General features: G+C 36.7%; 3 protein-coding genes and 2 long non-coding RNA genes across 6 annotated transcripts in view; 1 reads left to right on the top strand and 4 right to left on the bottom strand.

The window, feature by feature from the left end:
* Window positions 1–1,470: 1,470 nt before the first annotated feature.
* LOC131783051 (uncharacterized) lies at window positions 1,471–8,787 on the bottom strand. The gene is made up of 3 exons (XM_066169570.1): window positions 3,998–8,787; window positions 3,781–3,851; window positions 1,471–3,085 (listed from the first exon to the last, which is right to left on the bottom strand). The coding sequence occupies exons 1-3, from the start codon at window positions 8,586–8,588 to the stop codon at window positions 2,684–2,686; spliced, it is 5,064 nt and encodes a 1,687-aa protein (XP_066025667.1). The 5' UTR covers window positions 8,589–8,787; the 3' UTR covers window positions 1,471–2,683.
* Window positions 8,788–8,807: 20 nt separating this feature from the next.
* LOC131794766 (uncharacterized) lies at window positions 8,808–12,597 on the bottom strand. Its single transcript, XR_010718154.1, has 3 exons — window positions 12,175–12,597; window positions 11,151–11,203; window positions 8,808–9,506 (listed from the first exon to the last, which is right to left on the bottom strand). It is a non-coding gene; the product is annotated as an uncharacterized lncRNA (long non-coding RNA).
* Window positions 12,598–14,223: 1,626 nt separating this feature from the next.
* The window catches only part of LOC136282695 (uncharacterized), a 24,094-nt gene continuing 15,532 nt past the window's right edge, over window positions 14,224–22,785 (top strand). Inside the window, exon 1 of the long non-coding RNA XR_010718364.1 lies at window positions 14,224–14,378. This is a non-coding gene — a long non-coding RNA (uncharacterized lncRNA). The remainder of the gene's footprint in view (window positions 14,379–22,785) is intronic.
* Window positions 18,648–22,785, bottom strand: part of LOC131792321 (uncharacterized) — a 10,009-nt gene continuing 5,871 nt past the window's right edge. Inside the window, exons 2-4 of one of the 2 annotated variants that reach the window (XM_066169975.1) lie at window positions 21,590–21,639; window positions 21,448–21,476; window positions 18,648–21,072 (exon numbers count right to left, since the gene is read on the bottom strand). In XM_066169975.1, the coding sequence (XP_066026072.1) occupies window positions 20,021–21,072; window positions 21,448–21,476; window positions 21,590–21,618 (1,110 nt within the window). In that variant the 5' untranslated portion in view covers window positions 21,619–21,639 and the 3' untranslated portion in view covers window positions 18,648–20,020. The remainder of the gene's footprint in view (window positions 21,073–21,447; window positions 21,477–21,589; window positions 21,640–22,785) is intronic. The other variant, XM_066169976.1, reaches the window with a different exon arrangement.
* Window positions 21,590–22,785, bottom strand: part of LOC131791280 (uncharacterized) — a 2,540-nt gene continuing 1,344 nt past the window's right edge. The window contains exon 1 of the mRNA XM_066169512.1: window positions 21,590–22,785. This exon is cut by the window's right edge and continues 1,344 nt beyond it. Within this exon, the coding sequence (XP_066025609.1) occupies window positions 21,760–22,785 (1,026 nt within the window). The 3' untranslated portion in view covers window positions 21,590–21,759.

The raw sequence follows: 22,785 nt of genomic DNA, 5'->3' as shown, positions 1-22,785 counted from the left end.
CTGTGCCCGCTATTACGCTAGCTTTTGTATTCGAAGGTTAACACGCTTTGCGTGTTTGCCTGCTCGCGCTTCACTGTTCAACGGCGCAAGCTTTATTTTTTGTAGAGTGTTATAAGAAATAAAAGCATGAGCAAATTGTGTTTTAGCATGCTCAGCAAGCGTTATAGTCAGTTTCTTTTGTTTTCGATTGGAAGCGTGTTGTGAGCGTGCTATCACCTTCGTCCCTAAAATCATATGGAATGGTATAACTCTGAATCCTTGAATGATTCTCTGTCTTAGCGAAACGAACGACACAAACACGAGAAAACGTAGATCTTCTCTATTTACTTTCAGGGGGTTGTAATCACTTGACAATAATCTCAATGCAAGTTAATAATTTATTCATACATTTTTTCCTATGTTCTTAGGGTTCTAGAAATTGGAGGAAATGTACATACCCTCAATCAAGAAAATGTTGATTCTGCACTGGAAGTTCTACCAGTGTGTGAGAATTTGAGGGTTCTCTCTATTTTCAATTGCAATCTTGAACGAAACTCAAAAGACTACTTTAAAAATTTTTTGAACCTAGAAAAATTGAACCTATGGCAGTGTCACCCACGTTTGTTTAAGTGTGCTAAAAATTCTTTGAATTTGGATTTCAAATGTGAATTAAACCCACTGTCCCCTTTGAGAGACATAATATATGCCTCAAAAGAAAAGCAAGGAACCGCTTTGGATAGAGCAATTTTCAATTGAGTGTCAAAAGTAATCCAAGATTGTGATGGTTTTGGCCCAAGTATGCTCTGTGATTGGCCCAGAAATCTTGCGCCACCCTCTCAACCAATCAGATGCAAACCCAAAATCAATCATAACTTTGTTCCTCGCATTTTTCTGCACTTCAGGCCATTTGCATGTATTTACTTTGAGTCCTGATTGGTTCCATGTGATATTTCCCTTTTTCTGAGTGGCCATTGCAGTTACTTTGGTTTTGGTTTCACAGTACTCAATTGAAAAGCACTCTGAGTAATACTGCAATTAAACTGGTTCACAGAGACTTTGTCGCCTTAATATTAGACTTGATGTGGTTTTTGTTGTTGTATTTTTTGGCCTTTCCAATTAAGATGAAAATGGAAAAAAATAAATTTCATTCCAGAGAGACATCTGCCCAAAAAGCAAGATGCCTATATGAGGAAATAAAGAAAACCAACCCTAAGTAATTCAGATTTAATCAAATTTTTAACAGATGACAATATAAACAGGTATTACTTCTCCTCATCAATTACATGCCTCACTAAAGAAGACAATTGAGCAATATCATTCATGCTCATGCTAAGGCAAAGCTCTGTCATAATTTATTTCTCGACAAGATATTGTAGATGAACATAGAGTGATTTTCTCCAACCAATGAAATTGATCATAGACTACTATGCGTTACAAAAATTTTTGGCTTATGTCATGTTTTCCACACACAACATGGGGGTGATCCAAACAATCAAACATGCCGCTGGTGTCATACAGGTTTGTTTACATACTGTTTCATGGGTTAAGTAAAATCACGCTAGTTGTTCCTTTTTTAATGTTTCATACAAATTTTGGTTACCTTTTTCCTGCTGATGTCCTTTGTTGACAAAATTCTCTTGATAAATAGGATACACTGTAAGTGTTTGCAACAAATAAACACTTGTGCACACAACATGTGCAATCCATAATTAATCTAACTAAAAATTCAAGCTGAAATTGCTCATTTAACGAACACAAATGGATAGTTAAAAAAAAAACTGCTCCAGTTGTACTTGAACATGCAACACTTCTATGGAAATAAACATCTTCACTACAAATAATTCAAGCAAATAACTTCAGGTGAAATAGTTTTTTTGGAATTTGTGAAATTTAAAGTGGACCATAGTGCACTAATATACCATAAATCCATTCTACCTTCCTACTTACTTGCAACTGTTTGGCTCTAATTATTCAATATTATTTCACAGATCACATTAAGTAACTCTCCAATTTACCCTTATATACTTTTGAATAAAATAAAGCAGTTGACACCAGATTGAGGAGTCAAGGCTATTTTATTCACTACTTCATTCATAATTGTTGGTAAGATTTCTTTTTATGTGGGTTGCTGTAAACATAAAGGTTTTAAATAAATTCTTTGCAATTTAAATGTTTGTGTCAATTTTTTTAAATTCTACTGCTCTGGAAATGCACTAGATGTGAAACTCTGGAACTCAACAATTCCAAAGGAAGTTTTGTGGACAAATTCATAGGTCTGATGCGAACATGCTTAAGAGGTCACATTCTCTGTTGATGTTCTCTGGCCATGTCTAAGTACAATTCACAATGTGGACCAAGGGAATTTTGGATATGACTTGAATTAAGCATGCTTCAAAACCCAATTGAAACTGTTAGAATGAACACATGACCCATTAAGTGTTTAACCCTTAAACTCCCAAGATCTCATTAGTATTTCTCCTTACTGTCTGCCATATAGTTCTTGTGATGTTAGTTTTGAGAATTTGGTATTGGATCAACTAATAATCCCCTTATCAATAATTTTCTTCATTCTCATCACTTGTCTGCTTGATATTGTATTGATAGTGTAAAGAGAAATTCTGTCTTGGTCACACATGGTAGCTAAAGGGTTAATTATTAGTATTACACTGTGCCAAATAGCTTGCCTTATTGATTTTATTTAAAATTACAAAAGGTCTTTCTCCTCAAGTTGCCTCCATTTCCAGTCTCTCCACATTTCATAGTGATACTGTTCTGTGATGTTCAATAAGACCCATCCATCACTATCAACTCGCTCTAAGATACTTGCCACATCTATCAACTCTTCTGTGTTCTCCTTGGTCCAAACTTCGAAGGCTCTATCCCACCTGTAATGGAAAAATCTTTGTCTCGACTTCCCCTTCCTTACCTGCCTCCAGTAATCAAAATCTACCATTTCTTCTGTTGTCATCACTGCATGGTAACACCCTCTTGGAACATTTATCCCTTTCTCCTTCCTTAGTTTGAAAAGATATTGCTCAGTGATGGGGTTAAGGCCTTGGAATACCTTCCTTTCTTCTTTAGAATAGAGCATCTGTAGGGTTGGAAGCTGTGAAGAAAATCAGTCTCCATTAGGAAAGAAAATCTAATGACACTTGGCTTGTGAAAGACTGTCTTCACCAAATTCGTACTAAAATGCACATTTGGCTTAATTTCATCGGGTAAGTACCACTTACCAAGTATCAGTATGTTAATGATGATATGCTATAAATTAACTCAAGGGACAATGAAAACAACCGCATCATTATGTTAACCCAACAAACAAATTTAGCAATTAAAGGACTATTAATCATTAGATGTATTTATAATAATTTAACTTAAAATTCATTGCAGACACAAGGCAATAAAAAACATCCAAAACTAGTCATCAAAGGGAAACAAAACACAAAAGTAATAGTACTAAAATAATAATAATAATAATAATTTAATAATAAGAACAATAATGATATTCCCCTAAACTACTTGACATGTTAACAAGAACATCTCTGCATAATATAAAATGATTATAATAATAGTAATAATAATAATGATATTCCCCTAAACTACTGGGCATGTTACAAGAACATCTCTGCATAGTATACAACAACAACAACAACAACAACAGCAGTAAAAAAAATAATAATGATAATGACGATGATGATGATGATAATAATAATAATAATAATAATAATAATAATAATAATAATAATGTAAGAGAAAACCCAAGCAGAAGAAAACCACAGATCACTCACAAATTCTGCATACCTCGTGAGAAGCATCATAAGGAGGCTTGAGGAGCTCATACAAGACCAAATCTTCATCATCTGGTTCACTGGCTGTAAAAAGGCACAACAATGCTTTCTTTAGCATATAACAAAAAAACAAGGTTTATAGAGATGAATAATTATGGAACAATATAGCAAAAAATTCATATTACAAAAACAAAGAGACAAAGAGTGAAAATGGTCAACATATTAATTACCTTGAATATTGTTTTCATTTGACAACTCTGTGTCTTTGTCCCGTAGTTGAATGTCTAATGGCAGAAGAGGAGGGGGGACAACAAATGGATCATCTTCCATATCTTCATAATCCTTCTCAAAATCCCCTAATTCATACTTACCAGGAAAAGCAACACCAAAACCAACAGAAACCTCTTCCATGGTTTTGTCAGGACTAAATGGACTCACTCCTGTTCTGCATTTCTTAATTCCATCTTCACCTATTCTTGCACTGCTGTTTTCACCAGCACAATGTATAAGTCCTGTACCACTTACTCCAGATTCTTTGTCACTGCAAATATTCTCTTGACCCCTACATCTCATAGTTTCAATGGTAGAGCAACCAACTAGCCCAAGGACACTTCCATGGCCACCTTCTTCACAAGCTGGATGACAACTTTCTTGGGTACTGGGACAATTTTTAATGTCACATACTGGTTGCCCATTCATGATAATTTTCGCAAATGAATTCCGCAGGAATGGCATATCCCTTAAGCTGAAATTCATTTCCAAGTTGTTGACAAATGCACTGATAAAACCCAACACAAAGACACCACAGTCAAAAACATTCTGTCCTTGAGAAGGCAACTTTTCTCTTTCCTCCTGACTTAACCTTCGAAATGAAGAAATATCAATATTTGCAGTTTTGAATTCCCTGCACAAGACCTGAAAAACATAATCACTCCTTCGATCTTTACAAAGGGAGTCAAATTCCCCATACAACTTCATTGGCCTGTCTATTAAGACACACCACCAGTGACCAGGGCAATGAACAGGAAATACAAACTTTTCATACTTGTAAAAATCACACCTAAGCATTTCCTTAACACCCAGCTCTTGGCTGCTGTGATTTAGCCAAAAGGTGCTTGCCACATACACATCCTTTTTCTGACTCATTAAGAATGGACCAATGTAGTTGATCACAACATCATTTATTTGGTTACCTGGCTTGAGGGTACGAACATCTTTTGCTTTGACTTGTCCATGGAGTGTGGCAATGATGGTATCATCACTTATAGTACTGCTTAAATCCCACACCTCATCCAGTGTGCAATGAAAATTTGTGTGCAGCTTAACTTCTGGCAAGTCATTCACTCTCACAGGATTGCCATAAGTTCCAGGCCCTTGAAGGTTTACAGCAGCAAAATCTGGGTTCTGATATGCTTCTCTCTGAATGTAACCTAGGCCATCTTTAAGGGACAGTGGAAGAGCAGATGTCCTGCGACTATCAAGAAGTACAATTGCATCTGCTTTAAAGAGCAGAGTAACAAAGTGATATTCCTTTGTCCTCACAATGAGTGATGGTCTCTCATCTGCCTGGAACAATCCCAGAAGAAGGGAATAAAATTCCTGGAGACTGCTGGTGTCAAGGGAATTAATTGCAGCACCATCCACAAGTGCCCTCAAGGGTAAATCTAGTCTTTGAAATGTACAGTTCTTCCTAATTGCTGCCTCCTCCATTGCTAAAATACTGTAGTCACCATCAAGACCCCGCATAGGCTCTAAAGGTACAGAAAATCCACAGCCAACTTCACAAACCTGTTTTAACCAAATGATGTCTGCTGCCAAATCTAGGTCAAACAAATTGAACATAGTAGGTCCTTTCCTGGAACAACCTATTGCATTGTTCATTGCACAAAGTCCACAGAATGAGCTGTACCCTTGAACTTGCATACACTCCTGACTGCCATTGTTGCTACTTAGGCGCACTTGGCTCTGTACATCTTTATTTGCATGCTTGTCAATAATCTTTAAAAAGTACCTCAAGTTACTTCTTTCTGTGGCATTATCTTGAGAAGGATTTATGGCTGCAAGAAAGCCCTTCAAGGGCATTACAAACTTGGCCAGTTCACTGCAATAAGGATCAATGTTCTCTAGATGTTGCTGACACTTGTCCTTCAACTCAGCTGGCTTCCATAGCATTCCTTGATTGCTTCCTGGCATGAACAGCAATGATGTGGATGGCTCACCAAGGGTGACTTCATGGGTTTTCAGACTTCCTTGGGGTGTACTGCATCTGTTGGATCCAACATCAACATTTACATCATTTGTATGGTCAAGCAGATCATCCTTATTGAACACTGGCTCATCAACACCGACTTGGGTGCTAGGTCTTTTGATACTGTCTTTATCATGGCATGAAGTACTAGCCTCAGTTGTATGGCTACTTAACAGAGGGGTTTCCTTTGGAGCTGTCTGAGATGTTTTCATTATACTATCATCAGATGGTACAATGCAACCATCTATTGTTACACAGAAGAGCCCACAGTTAACAGCCATCTGAAGCACAAGATTCTGGCAGCAGGGATGAAAGCATGGAGTTTCTTTTTGCTCTCCAACGCACGACAAGCAGTCAGAGTGCTCCTCGTAACTGGTGAGATGACTTAGAATTGACTTTCCCAGGTTTTGCTTTCTGTCTCTCTCCCAAAAGATTGTACCATAGAGAAAGTACTGAAAACCCAAAGCCTGTAAAGTTTGAAGGCCAGTTACAAACTTCTGGTGAAACACAGCTTCATCTTCCTCTCTGTCAGAAAACGACGATACCATGGCAAGGAGTCCATAATCCAGAACCTGACAATAACTCTTCAATAAATCATCAATACTTCTATGGTGAGCCACTTTCCTCAACCTTAGACTTCGATTATACATCTCCTTACGCACAGTTAGGCCAAACTCTGAAATGAAATTGTGCATATTCAGCAAAGATAACTTGGGGGGTGTTTCACAAAGGGGAAGTTCACACTGCTTTTCCTTGAACAAAACCATCTGGCCACCAAAAATGGATTTAACTACCAGTTGCTCTCCACATTCTATCTCCACCTTGAACATTCCTCCAGGACGCACCTCTTTGATGACCCCCAGAACATTCAAGGGCTGAAAGGGATCTGGCTTTGAAAAATGCAATCCTTCTGAACGTGGATTTTGGAAGAGAACTTTGTCTCCCACCTTAAATTCCCGCTCTTTAGCCCTCTTAAGAGCCCGTTTGTGATTCTTTTGAATGGTGTGTTCTGTTGCTTCAAGCACATCCACCATCTTAGATTTGTATTCTTCACTCAAGTTGAAGAGGTATTTGGTGATGCTCTCTACCTGGAATTCTGCCTCTGAATCCACTGATTGAAGTGGGATGTTGTTGTGACTGTGAGAAGGTGGAGAATGTGAATTTCCTTGCACTATCTTCTTAACAGCTGCTGACAGCTGCTTAGCTGAAACACCCAATGAGGACAATAATATGGTCTCAGAAGAAATTTGCAGGATGGCCTCTGTTATCTCTTCTAATTTAGATTTATCCATGGAAGTGCTTTCCCCATGTCTCTCAAGTTCAATGAAATCTTCTGATGAAAATTCATAATCCTCAAGGCAACCATCTTCAATACTTTCTGTCCACATACTATCATCTGGGATGATGTAGTCCACCAAGCAGGAAGGCTCACGGTTCTTATATATTCGAAAAGGCACATCATTAATTGTGCTGTGCCACTTGCAATTCAAAAGGTCTGCAATAGCAGAGAGTAGTAAAGGCCAGACATTGGCCTGAAGATCTCTAGGCAACTGTTGTAAAAACCTTGCAAGTAACCTTTTGACTTGCTTGTTGAGATTTTCTATCTGGCCTTGAGACTGTGGGTGGTGTGGCCTACCATGAACCATGCAAACTTCAAATTCTTTGCAAAGTTTTTGCACTACCTCTCCAATGAATTCACCACCATTATCTGACTGAATTACAGTAGGTGACCCTTCCTTGATGAACAAGGCCTTCAGAACGGCATACACTTCTTCTGCAGACTTTGTTTTTAACGGGAACAGCCAACAAAACTTCGAGAAACAGCACTTGACTGTTAGAATGTAACGGTAGCTCCAACAATTATTCTGCATAAAACTACGGTGCTTCTTTGGGGCCATGTCAATAAGGTCACACTGTAGTCTGGAATGGGGGCGAAAAGATCTAATGGGGACAGGAGGGGGAAGCACTCGCATTGGCAAGGGGTTGTTGACCTGACATGTTGAGCATCGAGCCAAGAAGGCCCTAATAAGGTTGAAAATACCCTTAAATACATATTTTTGATTGAATAGCCTACTCAAGGCATTCACCCCTCCAGGGAGGCAAGTATCCTCTCCAAGGACACCTTTAATGTAGTGTAAACTGCTTAATACACCATCTACAGCCTCTCTGTAGAGAAGTTGCTTTGTAGTCTTAAGCTCTCCTTGAACATAACTGTTGACCAAAACAACAAGGATGCCATTTTTGTCACGGACAATCTTACCTTCTTGGTCAAGTTTTAGTGTGTAGACTGGTCTTTTCAGGCTACGTCGTTCAAAAAATCGTCTTTTATACTGATTAAAGAAAGCATTTAAGTTTTCATTCTTCTCTGAAGAAATACCATCTTTTGGGAAAGATGTATATCCTGGAGTACAATACAAAACTGCATCTGCCAGTTTTTCATAAAAATATTTCTGGCATCCATTGAAGCTACAATCTGCTAAATAAAATATAGTATTTGTGAATAAGTAATAGTTATAGAAGATTGCTACCTTTAACATACATTTATTGATTAACCCTTTACACCCTAACATCATTATGCATATTCTCCATACTGTTCTCTATACATTTCCTGAAGCCCTGACAAAGAGAGTTTTTATAAAAATCAAGAGATTTATAAATTGTTGGTCATTTCCTTTATTCTCATGAACTCAATGTTTGATTCAGGGGAGATATTGTAAGGAGAAATTAGAAGCTGGTCACTTTTAGGGGTTAAAGGGTTAAGATTTTTTCTTCCATAACGGTAAAACAGATCCTATTTAATGGTTCAGAGATGACCTTTCTACAAGTAACTGGAATTGAGGCAATGGAAGATATTACTGCATGCTCAGTATATTGTTGCACAAAAGTATTTAAAAGTTTCCTGTTTCTGAATTTCAGTCGTGGATAACTGTTGTATTCCAGCACTGTTATTTTCCAGCCCCTCTCAGCTGTTCTCAGTTTCTCAGCAGGAGTTAACTATTGTATTCCAGCACTGTTAATTTCCAGCCCCACACAGCTGTTCTCAGTTTATCAGCAGGATTTACTGTTGTATTCCAGCACTGTTAATTTCCAGCTCCACACAGCTGTTCTGAGATTATTAGCAAGGAATAAATATTCTTTTCCAGTCCTTACTTGTATTTTCAGTTGCATACTATTCTTCCCACATTTCTTAATAAATGAACCTATATTTAGTGGACACTTCTATATCACAGACACTGGAGAAGGTTCTCAGAGAAGTTACCTTTGATACTTTTATAACTATAAAAGTAATAGCTTTCACTGCAATTTAAAGTGATTTAATTTTTGAAATACAGTTAACTTCTCCACTAACCCCACAACACCTGTGCAAAGCATGTCAATTACAAATAACAAATATGGAGAGTTGCAAATTACTTTCAATACTTTATAGTGCAAGCAATGTATTCCCTACCGTCATTTTTCAGTGTTTTCTTTCCATTTACAGACTCAAGTGGCTGTAATGAAAAAAACAAATTCAAACAATTTTACCTCACTTCTTAAAGCAAGAAGTCACAAGACTAAACAACAAGTGTAGAAACTTAGACATACTTAGGCTAAAACTCTGATTCAAAAATAAAAAAATGACCCCCCTGCAAAAGAAATTGTACCACTGTCTTTGATACCATCCTGTCACTCTCCTATTTTTTTTTTCACTTTTCTTTACTTCTAATTTGTAAACACATATAATGCTTCTTCTCAATGGGAAGTGTCTTCAAGAAAACTCAAATAACGAAACAGTATTGGCAAGAAAGATAGCCAAATGAACAGTAGTATCGAATTAGAGCTTAGAGCAATTAAACAACATGAATGGCTGCTACACCCCATTCTTTTTTCCCAGGTCTACATGAACTAGATTTTGAGCACAGAATGCAATACCTCACCAAACATCTGCTATGATGACTCACTTAAAAGTGTGCATGATTATCACCTCTTGCTGAGATAGCACACTTCACTTCAATGTTTTTATTACTACACATATGGGGGCTTTGGTAAGATTGTGGAAAGGAGGGACAACGTTTGAGCAGCTGGGAGGGACCAAAATGACAGTGTGACAGCCATTTATTCCCACTTGGATGGCAAAGTCTGGGGAACCTTCCCCTGGAAATTTAAAAGTTCAGATGTCCAAAAGGGTCCATTTTAGGCCACTATTTCCCAAGTTGGCTAAAAATTATAGCTGCTACGAGGGTGAGTATTGACACTGAATTAATGAATAGAGTACCTTTTATGTAACTAACTATATAAACATTATACATAGCAATGTTGTCTCTGTGATGATGTCTGTGTGGTCTTGTTTGATTTTTACTTTTGCCTTGCTCAAAAAATGAGATTGTGCTGAGGACGACATTAGATTTTGGGGTACAGTGCTGTGATTTCTAACACAGTATCTTTAATGCAATTACTGATGGCAAAGGAGTTAATCAGTACTTCAATGATAAATGTAGAGCATGGCAATTAATGAAACGATCAATGTCTAATCATGAACTAGCTCTTTGTCAGTGACAAGTTCACAAAATTAATATTGGTGAAGGTTACTTCATACAACAATTACTGTAAACCACCATACCAAAAAACATGGTGACTGGTACATTCAACCAGAACTCTTTGTGCAAGAAAATACTGGAACCAATCATAAAAACAAGCAGTAAAGGTCTGAAAATTTAAACCTTGCATACATAATGTTGTTGTTTTGTGAAATATTGCTTTCTACGAGTGCCTTAGCCTAAGAGTAATAGTAAAATGCACAGGTGCCATATTTGTCTGTGAGTGGATTGAATCTATTGGGTGAACACCAGAAAAAATAGTAATATTGATACAAATAGGCTGAGGGTTTAGTATAGGTATGCTGTGGTTTAGTTTTATCCTTAGTTTAATTCTTTTACTTTTAATAGAGGCCAAATTGATAGTGACACATCATCTCATCATAACTTAGGCTAGGAGCTAAATTTTATCTTTCTTTACACAAAATACATTTTTCATTCATATCATTAACAAAACCAAAGGAAAATGATGTTTATACCAAGGACAAAAATTAAGCACAACATATACCTTTTTATAACTAGTGCATAATTCGCCAAGAAAATGTTTAGAATAGAGCTTACCACCTCATCAGCACTTTTGTTTTCTTTGCTTTGCTGCTGGTTCTCATCCATGCCTGTATGAATGATATTTAGTAAGGGTGAAAGGATTGGTATTTTCTTAGCAAAGATAGTTGCAGAGAGTTTCTCCACTAATATACAGATCGCCAAATGCTCACAATGAATGCCAACAAGACCAAGTTCTTGCTAACACATGTAGGAGCAATAATTGCTAATAGTAGGCAATAGTCTGTATTGAATTAAGTATTCATTTCTGCATGAATTAGTGTTTATTTCATTTTAATGTTTGTGAAACATAGCTGAAAAAGTATGGATAATGTGGTAACATATAACATACATATTGTTATCATATTCCTTATAATTTGGTACAGGGGACTTTACTCTAAATTGATCAAAATAAAGAAAGTGGCATATGTCAGCCACTGATTTAAATAGCAAAGCACTAATTATTAAGTGAAGAGTAATTTTGCTGCAATTCTGTCCCTTCTGGGTGAGCAAAGAGAATGATTTAATATATTGTAACCCAACTGTTACTTGTTGGAGAGCATTGGGAGACAGCACCCTATCCTTTATGAAAGAGACCAGATCTTCATCATACGAGTTAGCAGTTTGTGAGTTAACCTCCCAGGATATGTGATATTTGACATCAACCATACCAGAGGTTGAATTTTTGCGTAGTCCCATACATTTACAATGAATACATGTCTTCCACTGTATCCATAATAGCCATCATTGTAGGCACAATGAGATGGAGAAAATCACACATTTTTGGGCATTGAAACACCGAGATCTGCCCTGTTTTTCAATTATGTAACATCTAGTTTTACATGTCCCACGCAAAATATAAAAATCAGCCCTCGACACTGAAGGATTCAATGAATCCAAGTTAGTAGTTACTCGCACGCTTCGCCATGCTGTCACATGAAATCTACAGTATTAAGCCCAAAACTTGAACGTGATCTTTGAAGAATGGTTGTAATATTTGAATTTAACAAAATACTAACATAAAATGCAACCGAAACCTTACCTTCCTTTAGTAGTTCCGACAAAAAAGCACAACTTCGATCACCAGCACACTCCAAACCAATAAGGGAAGCTACGTCAAATTCTCGTCTTCCTAACCTTTCCAACGTATCGAAGAAAATTTCACTGATACTTCGCGCTTAAAAACGCAACAAGAATATTAATCTTTCAACAATCCGAAGTGTCCCAAAAGGCATCAAGGATAAGCCCATGAAACAAGAATAGCCCATAAAATTCTCAACCTTCGAGCGCGGAAAACTTAACGATAGTCTCACAATTTTGCATTGCATCCCTCCCCTAGTTGGGAAGTGACACGCAGAAGACACGTTCACAACGCACTTTGATTGGAAGAAATAAAACCGCATTCTATTGGTTATTAGGTGTGAGGACATAACTACAACGGAAGACACAACTGCAACGCTACAAACGTCATTTCAAAACGGCACGCGCAGCAAAAATGCCGAGAAGAAACTGGGTCGAGAACGCCGTCGCGTTTTGTTGAAAAGTGACTTAGCAGTCGTTTCAACGAACCGCCCACGCTATATTTGTTCTTTTGTTTCGTTCTTGAATATCCTAACCTTGGCTCTTTAGGATCATTATCAGCTTTGAATTTTTTCGGTTTCGTAGACCACTCGAAGGACAACGAAATTATCCTCTTTGAGGGTGTAACAAGCACAAACCGAGGATAGTTTACTACAAGTGAGTAGTTAATATGAATCCACATGGGCGGTTAAACTTTGAAATTATTCCATTCTAGTCTCGAGTCTATCAGATTTTGAAGCCCACTAAATATTTTTTTTTCTATGATTTGTATCGCTGTCATTTCGTTTCGTGCTTCTAGATTTTAGCACTACTCGTTTTTCTTCATAATTTTGTAAAGTATAATTTGGAATTTAAATCGTCGCGTTTTTTTCCCTTGTTTACTGAATATTCTTCTCAATCATGACGGTACACCTCTTTTGAGCACCACCCTCTTAGAGTTGCGATGCATTTTGAACGGAGTTATCAGAAGTTATGACGAAAACATTTAGAGATCAAGCGACCCAACGATGGAGTTGTTTACAATGAGTTCCCGTTTAACTATGAACAAATGAAATGCACTCAAACTAGTCACCAACGAAACGGTTAGACTGAGGAATCAGACTTCGTTCCTGTTTTATTTTTGTTTTTGTTTAATTTGATTTTTTTTTAACGAATAAAGTCGTTCAAGACTGAATCAAATTAATAGATTTAGAAAGCCGTGCCGAAATCAAGTTGATTGTTATTTTCTTTCGTAGATGACTTTCTTGTCTTAGTTTTCACCGGCGCTGATCAAAAACTAAAGACATAAAAAAGTGCAAAACCCGAGCTATTCTCAATTTTTTTTTTATCTCTGACTTCAATTCGCAGAACAGTTTTTAGTCACGGTTAAAATGACAATGACAACAAATAACACTGAATAATATAGCAGGTAACCTTCGTGTTGTTTCATTTTGATAAACTTCAACATGAAGCAAGCTTAATTTATTGATGACATGATTCACGATTAAATTAACAGCAACCATTCTTGGAGTTTTCATACATGGTTTAAGAAATGTATCAAAGAAAAGCCCTTACGTTGCTGAAAGCCACGCTCAATTACAAAAGGTAACTGAGTCCTAAAATCTTAGATCGCTTGCTGACGATCGTGTTTCCTTTCGGGAATCCAGAATAAATGTAGCGGTAAACTTTCACAAATTCACCGAATAAAATAAAGAAAGTAACCTGGTTATATTGGAAATGAGTTCTGAAATCATTCCAAACAGCATCATCTCGTTTATGAGTACACAATGAACGCAAATACTTGGCGTTTTGATCACGACGGGAAAACCAGCGAAATGACGTCCTGAACTTGATGGGGAGAACGGCAACGCTAACACCGGAAGTCGAAATAGAGTCGTGTCCAGATTATCCGCGCCCTTTCCCGTTCTGAAATGACGTTCCCGTCCTCTTGCTAAACCACTCTACTATTTGCATGCAACAACTTGTTTGCATGCAACAGTATAAAACCTCATGACGTATGGAAATTATATAAAACCTGTGTCGACCTCGTGCTTCATTATTTAGCTCTACTATTGCGTTCCGTTAACACAAAAGTGGAGAACGATGGGAAATTCGCCCGCGATTCCTCGCGTTTTTCCGCCTGGATTTTATTCAAGTGCAGAATGGCCTTTTCCGCGAAAAAGAGGGGTATGTGAATACTTTGAAAATTTCTGACTGTCAGGCGTTTGGCCCCATTAGGACTGTGCGGTTTTAAGCTAAAAACCTAGTCGGTATAATATATACTCACTAAGAGACCTAATGCCGTCAAAGTTAACAGCGATCACAGAGGTTTTATCCTGATCTTTCTCAGACAACCTCGATCAACAAACACTTTAGCTTCCTGTATACTCTGCATTCTCCCAATACAATATTCGGCTTATTAGACCTTGAGTCGAATGTAGAAGGAAAAGGCTTTTTCGTCGTAGACACGATATTATTCGTTATTAGACAAATAATCTACGCCAAAGACACCCGTTTGTAAACGCTGTATTTTAAATGATGCCCGTCGAACACTTAGACTTTTGATGTTTGCGTTTGACCCGTTTAACGGAAAGCCGTTAGTGTGCGTTTTCCCGTGGAAGGTCATATATGCCCAAATCAGTACATGTAAATAATAGACCTGTTTATAGTTCCTAGCGCTATATTGGGCATGAAAACGCGTACAAGTGAGAACGAGGCGAGGATTGACTTGTGTTAAATGTCTGTGAGCGCTTTTGTTGAAATTCGTACATGGGTAGTAAAATTGTTCGATTTTTAAGGAAAATGGATGGTCCTAGCCGAAATCTCGATAAAGCTAATTTTCTCCCAAAAAGAAAGGAAAGCATTGTGCCGCTTTTGGTTGTTCAAATGCATTTTATGGTTTTTGGTGTCTAGTGCTTTAGCACAAAGACACCTATGGAAGAGTGCAAAAAATTTCGAAAAATACTTCATATACCACAAATTACGAGGTCATACTAGTAAGGCCACATTAAAGTATACATTTTGTGATGGTCGACATGAAAGGGGAAAGAAAATGTTAACCAAAAAATGTGTAAACAAATCGATTTATAATCGCGGGGAGTCGGAAACGAAAAAACTACGACGAATCCCATTCAAGAAAAAAACAGAGCGAGGAATAGTCGAGACCAATGGAATTTGGAAACGCGAAGAAAACAACAAGTCGATGAAAAGGTAATGTTTTCTGTCGACGTTGTGCGTAGTCAAACCCACGCGTGGATGGTGAAGTAAGTAAGTGAAGCGGTCTTTTGTGGAGTCTTTATAATGAATTTCCTCAAAGTTTGTTTCTCATTATGCCACAGTTTTCGAAGCACGGTTCAATGTGAACGAGTGAAAGGCTTCAGAAAATAAAGAGAGATTGGTTAGCGTGCATTACAGTGACATTTGTAAATCTGAATTGAGGCAGTCAGATAGAAGAGCGGCTATGTGTGTTGAAAACATATTCTTTAAAACAAAGAAACTGCAAATGAAAATACTATTAGGAAATTCCCAAGTTGCTCTTAGAAAGTGCAAAGGGAATAGCAGAACTTTAAATGCAGCACAACTTAAACAAGAAGGAGCATTAGAGAAATTGATTCATCATGATGATGGATTTCAGTTTCTTAGAGCATTAAGAGGTTCCCCACCATAATTTGAAAAAGCAAAGAAAGACTTGTTTGCCATGATAAGACAATTAGGACCAGCCTTGTTATTTTGTAGTTTCTCTTCAGCAGAAACTCAGTGGATCCATTTGCTCAGAATACTTGGAGAGTTGGTTGACCACAAACAGTACACTGATACTCATCTGGAAAATATGAACTGGGATGAAAAATGTAGGTTAATTCAAAGTGACCCAGTATCATGTGCCAGACATTTTGATTATCAGATCAGTCAATTTCTCACTAACTTCCTCTTGAATAAGTGCCAACCTCTAGGAAGGATATCTGACTGGTTCTATAGAGTAGAATTTCAACAACGAGGTTCACCTCATATCCATATGCTTATATGGTTAGAAAGTGCACCAGTGTTTGGAATTGATGATGATGCAACTGTTACAACGTTCATTGATCAGATTGTAAGTTGTAAATGGCCAATTGATGACCCACAACTGCAGAAACTAGTGAACAGACAAATTCACAAGCATTCTCACACATGTCGAAAGAAGTCAAAGAGTGAATGTCGATTTAATTACCCGCAACCTCCTATGAGAGCAACTGAAATCATGTATCCTTTAGGTTCAGATATATCACAACATGAAATTAAAAAACATAAAGAAACTTGGAAAACTATTAAAAAGCAACTAAATGATTTAAAGGATGGTGAATCAATTACTTTTGAGGAGCTGCTTCTTAAACTAAGTATTACTGAAAATAACTATCGATTAGCTATCAGGACAGCTTTGAATTCTCCAACTATATTTTTAAAAAGAGAACCAAGTGAGTTAAGAATTAATAGTTACAACCCAACTTGCCTTAGAGCATGGAGAGCAAACATGGATATTCAATTTGTTCTTGACATCTATGCGTGTGCTATGTATATAGTATCATATATTTCTAAAGCACAAAAAGGAATGAGTAAACTTTTGTGACAAGCATGTGCAGAAGCAAGGAAAAAAAATTCTAACATCAAGCAACAAGTCAGGGATATTGGAAACAAATTTTTAAATAGTGTTGAAATTAGTGCACAAGAAGCTGTCTACATCGTTCTCCAGCTCCCTATGAAGAAGTCATCACAACGAGTGGTATTCATAAATACTGCACCTCCCAATGAAAGAGTGCAGCTCCTAAAGCAACTTAATGAAATGAAAGAAATGGAAGATGATTGTGAAGAAGTGTATACAACTGGTCTGTTGCAGAGATATGTAAAACGTCCTTCAGCCTTGAACACCTAACATTAGCAGATTGGGTAGCATGGTATGACTTGTCTCAAAAGCCTTATGTAAAGAAATCTTTTCAAAATGACACAGATAAACTTCCTTTAGAAACAGGCATTGATGAAAATGATGATACCCTTCCTGATGAAAGTAGGAGCAATAAGGAAACAAATAGAAAAAGATCATCAGCTAGAATTATTAGAAGTGTTTGGTTTAACAAAGAAAAAGACCCAGAGAAATACTACCGTTAATTATGCTCTTCACATCATGAAGAAATGAGGAAACTGACTTAATATCCAATTGTTCTTCTTATAAGGCCCGATTTTTACTTATGAAAGATGCCATAAATGACCAAATGAAACAATATGCTGTTTACAGCAATGAAATTGATAAAATTCAGGAGCACATAAATGATAATATTCTGAGTGATGATCAGTTTGATTCAATAGCACCATTTACTCAAAATATAGAATACCAAGATGAGTATGAAGGTGTTCATGACCTACATCCTGACTTCAATGAGAACTATGACCTATCAGAAGATGTTGGAATTCCTTCTGTGACAACAAGTACTGAACCACTAATATTAAATGAGATGCAAGACAATGATTATAGACAATTAGTTCAAACACTAAATAAAAAGCAAAAAGAGTTTTTTTTATCATGTCTTGCATCTTATTAAAACATCAGACAAACCATTTTACTATTTTCTCTCTGGAGGAGCTGGAGTGGGTAATTCCCATCTTGTCAAAGCATTATATCAGGCAGCATTAAAATATTATAACTCCAAACATGGAGAAGATTTCCAAGAAGTCAAAATATTGTTGCTTGCCCCTACTGGAAAAGCTGCTTTTTCTATCCGAGGTAACACAATACATAGTACCTTGCAAATACCAGCATGCCAATCACTTAAGAATGACAAACCACTAGACTCTAGTAGACTTAACACTTTGAGATGCAAACTTCATGCACTTAAACTAATATTTCTAGATGAGATATCTATGGTAGGAAATACCATGTTTAATGTACAAATAAACAATAGATTAAAAGATATTAAAGGCAGCATAGAGGCATTTGGGGGTGTTAGTGTTATTGCACTGGGTGATTTATTCCAGCTAGAACCAGTTATGGATAGATATGTGTTTAAAGACATGAAGGACTCAGAGTATGGAGCTCTTGCTCCCAACCTCTGGAAAGAACTTTTTACCATGTTTGAATTACAAGAAATCATGAGGCAGAGAGAAAGTAAACAATTCACTGAAATTCTTAACAGATTAAGAGAAGGTAATCACACTACAGATGACATTGCCAAACTTAAAGAGAGATGCATTTCAGAAAATTGTAGAGACTACCCAACTGATATTCCCCATTTTTTTACACAGAATTCTAAAGTAGATGAGTGGAACAATAGAGTCCATATGGCAGCTACTGGTGATAAATGCACCATTAGAGCTTTAGACAGTGTTATAGGTGCAAACTCTCCAGAACTCAGAAGTAAGATATTAAACCAAATACCCCTAGATCCTAGAAAAATAGCACTCGCGGGAGTGCACGTGGTTTCAGCTATAGTAAGTAAAGATTTTAGTATGGGAATTGCTGCATGAAGTTGAAGTCAACACAGGTCAGGTGTTTGTCAAATAATCAAATGGAAAAGGGTTGGATGTGAGCACAAAGACAAAGATGGGAAAATGAATGTGGATTTTCGTTAAAAAAAAAAACAAATAAAAAAGAATGGTAGAGGGAAAAGTTTTTCTGACAGTGAAGGTAAAGTGTTGTGGCCTAAGGTTGTTGCTTGGGTTGAAAATTTGATAAATATTATTTATATTATTCGTGTTCAGCAAAATTTGGGGCAATGTCTTGTTGGCATTTGAAGACTTTATATTAAAGAATGATGAAGTGCTAAAGACCTTTCCTGGATCACACTTCAGTGAACAAAGATAATGAACCAAGGTTGAAGCTTGGAAGGCTGTAACACTATTTAGTTGTAAAGAAATAACAGTAACAGTTTATTCAAGTCATCTTTGCATATTTGTAGATACAAAGAGGTTGTTGTGTTTTAACTACAATATAAAGTGAGGCTAATGTAACGCTTTAATTGTGTGGATTTAAGTAATTATCTTTGGCTCACAATTCAACTTTGGCTGCTTTCGACCTGTAATTTACTCTAAGGAATGTAAATGCTTTTTAACAAAATCAACATGAACATTTGTTAAGTGTTCACATGAGTCCAGTATAACTTAGGTTATGAAAAACTGCATCCAGTTTTTTTTTAACCCCAAGATAACTAAACAGAACTGAAGTTGTGCATTCACTGGCAATTTAAGCAATGTAAATGCCTTTTAACAAAAAAACTGCATTCATTTTTTTAAACTGCAACATAAGAAAACACAATCTTGTGCATCGTCTGGCGATTTACATAATTCATGGTTTGAAATTAGATAGATGTTCTGCTTGTAGATGCAATGATTGCATTTTTGAAATTATTAACTACAAACACAACTACACTACTTTTGGCGTGTACTAAAACCAGGAACACTGTTGTAGCGGAACAACTTAGAGGCGGCTGGAACACACTTTAAAAAATCCTAACCACCAAAAACAGTAAATGCAAACCATAGCTGCTAATCGCTCACCACTAACCGTCAATTCCAACCCTGATTCTAACTGTTCACTAACATTGTTAGTGGATGTTCCGGTGTTCTAGTTTTAGTAGATACCACTGTTTGCCACACCTCTGAATGTGCACAGTTTCACATTCTTGTAACAAATTGACGTGTTACCTTTTTTTGCTGAACTCAATGTGAAAAACAATAGTCGTGAGTTTCACAGAAAATAATCAATTAAACATTATTAATATCAGAATATTTGTGAACTCTCAGTTCTTACTGCACAAGTAACATTTTCTCTTTCAATATATGACCAAAAAGCCTCCTCCTGCCCCTCAGGGTGTTACAGTTGACTGGTGATTAGGGGCAGGTAGAAATTGGGCTATGATTTTTGCCTTTTTGTCAACTATTATAGTGTGTTGACCAGATTTCAAGAGGAGGAATTTAAGTTCTGCTGGTTCTATTTGTGTCAAAGATTTAGGAGATTTTACATTCTTGAGAAAACTCTCGATGCCATCATTGAAACATGTATAGGTTTCTAATTCTTGAGTAGTAGTTTTAACAATTATTTGTGCCACCATCTTTGTGTTACAGAAAGATGTTAGTGTTGTGATGTTACAATTGGTACAGGTTATTTCTTCTTCATCTGGTGCTGGTTGCTCTTTAGTTGGAAATGTGTGGTTACAGGCCAAGCAAGATGGCGACTTCTTTATATTTACTCCTACCACTTTCACTTTGAGGAGATTATTCTTGATTTCTGGTGCGTCAACGTTGATATTCTGAATATCATCTATTTCTTCAACTGTTGTGGATTCATTGGTGTTCAGATATTTCTCATCATCGAAAATGCGCACAGTTACATTTTTGAAATGGTAGGACTTTCCTCTTGCCACTTGATTTATTGTGTTCTCCCATAACACCAACTTAGCACATCCAGTTTCATCAGCCACTAGTGTGTCACACTTGTATCTGGTTTTTGTGTCTTGAACAATGGGATTCTTATTCTCTTCTTTGATAATGACTTTGACCTTAAGGTCTACAGTGGTATAGATGTTGGCTTGAAGTGCTTGACTGACTGCATGTAAATGATTGTCAAGATTCTCATTGAAGTTGAACTCTAGCTCAGTTGGCATTATTTTAGCACTCTTAGGAACTGTGTACTCTTCCAAGTCGCTGTTAAGTCGTTTTTTAGGGTTCAAGTTGGCTTCTATTTTAACTGGTGATCTTTTTTCATATGCAGTTAGAAGAACGCTCCGTTTTGGTGGTGAAAAACAAACAAGGCGAACAGTTTTATCGTCAGACGTCTGGAGCTTGAGGTCAAAGTAATTTGTTGTTCCATTTGATGCAGTCTTGATTTTACTTAAGCCATGCATATATCCTTCAAGAGCTGAAAATTGAAAGTTAAGCAGTTATTAGATTGGAAAAGAAGTATGCATTCAATTACTTTGAAGCATTAGTGACATTAAGTCTCTGCCAAGTGTATGCTATGTGAGACTAGAATGCAATCTCACTTATTGAAATAATTAGCAAAACCTTCATTACTGGAACTGCTATTGTATAGTGGTCTTCACTAAGTATCAAACTAAGTGTAAGACTGACATGGACTTTTGAAGTTACTGGTACTAGTTTAGAATTCATTTAAATTTGAATAAGTACTAAATACTGTAAGTATTACATAAAAGTGTTACTGTGGTCCAGAGTAACCGGTATGTAGTTGTTTGTTAGGCAAAAAAGTATTAAATGAAATACTGTGGTTACTTACATGTAAATTTGGACTCTTGATAATTTTTTCTGGAAAAGAGAAGAATAGGCACATGTAAATTATCTTATAATGATTGAAAAACAAGACTCCATATAAACATCTTACACATGAAAAAAAAAAACATTGTTAAAGGTATACTTACTTTGGTGATGAGTCCGATGACTGAGACATGTTGGAGGTATCTCTATTGATCTGTTAAGTTAAAACGATTAACAATAATTATAATTATGTGCTTTTAGTTGCTTAGAGTTAGTTTGATTGTTTTGAATGCTATGTTGGCCACTATGGGAACTTAAGGAGCCAATTTATTATTTAGCTGAAGCAGCTAATTACTGCACAAATTCCTTTATGATCAGAGAAATATGTTTCTAATATATTGACATTCACATGTGTTTCAGGCAAATTTGTATATACATGATCAATACAAGTCTTATTATCTGTTGTATAACAGGACACTAGCTGTCTATAGTTGTTATCCTTGACAAAGAGATCATAAAGTGGTCTTCGTTGATATTCATTGAGCCAATTGATATTGAAGTCTCCAATAAACACATTAAACTTGGTTGAAGATAGCATGAGTGTTTGCCTTAGAGCAGTGCAGAATTGACTAACTGGCACTCTAGGAGAGCGGTATATTCCTATAATTGTTATATGAGGAATAACCATTAATCTGATTGCAATTATTTCTATTCCACTTCTATTACAGCAGAATGGATAGCCAGGGTAATAATCAATGCGACTATACACTGCTGTCCCACCATGTGGACGACCATTATCATTACGAATATCATCATTTCTAAATAAACTACACTGTCCAATTTGATACATGGTATTGCTATCAGCATTACTGAAACGTGTTTCAGAAAAAATATTGATGTCTGTTTTTAGGTAGTTTAAGTCTGCACGCACATCATCAATATGTTTATGCAAAGAACGTGCATTCAAGAAACACACTTTTATAGCTCTCTCATCAGCATTGTAGACAGGTGAAATGCATAGTTCAAGTTTGCCCTCTGTTCTAAGATATTTCATATGTTTCTCAACTTCTGAGCTAACAGTTATTTTGTCTTCACAGAGCTCAGTGATGTACAGTCCCTCTATAGTTGTTACTCTGCTGAGCCCAACATAATGCATATGAGGAATTGCTCTTCGTCTAGTTCCAAAGTTAACTACAACTCTGGTTTCTGTGTCACCTTGTGATCTATGAATTGTTTTGGCAGCAGCAGGTCTAAGTGGAAACTGTTTTCTTACAACTTGAACAGTTCGATTTTTACCAAATGCAAACACTGCAGTAACAGGTTTGATAGATGTCCAAGTAGGCTCGATGCCTTGGGTATA

Source organism: Pocillopora verrucosa, chromosome 7, assembly GCF_036669915.1.
Source record: "Pocillopora verrucosa isolate sample1 chromosome 7, ASM3666991v2, whole genome shotgun sequence".
Classification (NCBI taxonomy): domain Eukaryota; kingdom Metazoa; phylum Cnidaria; class Anthozoa; order Scleractinia; family Pocilloporidae; genus Pocillopora; species Pocillopora verrucosa.
The sequence above is the reverse complement of the archived record's forward strand: the minus strand, read 5'-3'. Positions and strand labels throughout refer to the sequence as shown.

What these genes read in the sequence shown, in the direction of transcription:
- LOC131783051 (XM_066169570.1), bottom strand. Translation starts at nt 8,588, where the DNA reads ATGATGTTAGGGTGTAAAGGGTTAATCAATAAATGTATGTTAAAGGTA. An exon ending in AAATGAAAACAATATTCAAG is followed by an intron (nt 3,852 to 3,997) that starts GTAATTAATATG and finishes GCCTTTTTACAG; the next exon opens with CCAGTGAACCAGATGATGAA. An exon ending in CTTATGATGCTTCTCACGAG is followed by an intron (nt 3,086 to 3,780) that starts GTATGCAGAATT and finishes TTTTCTTCACAG; the next exon opens with CTTCCAACCCTACAGATGCT.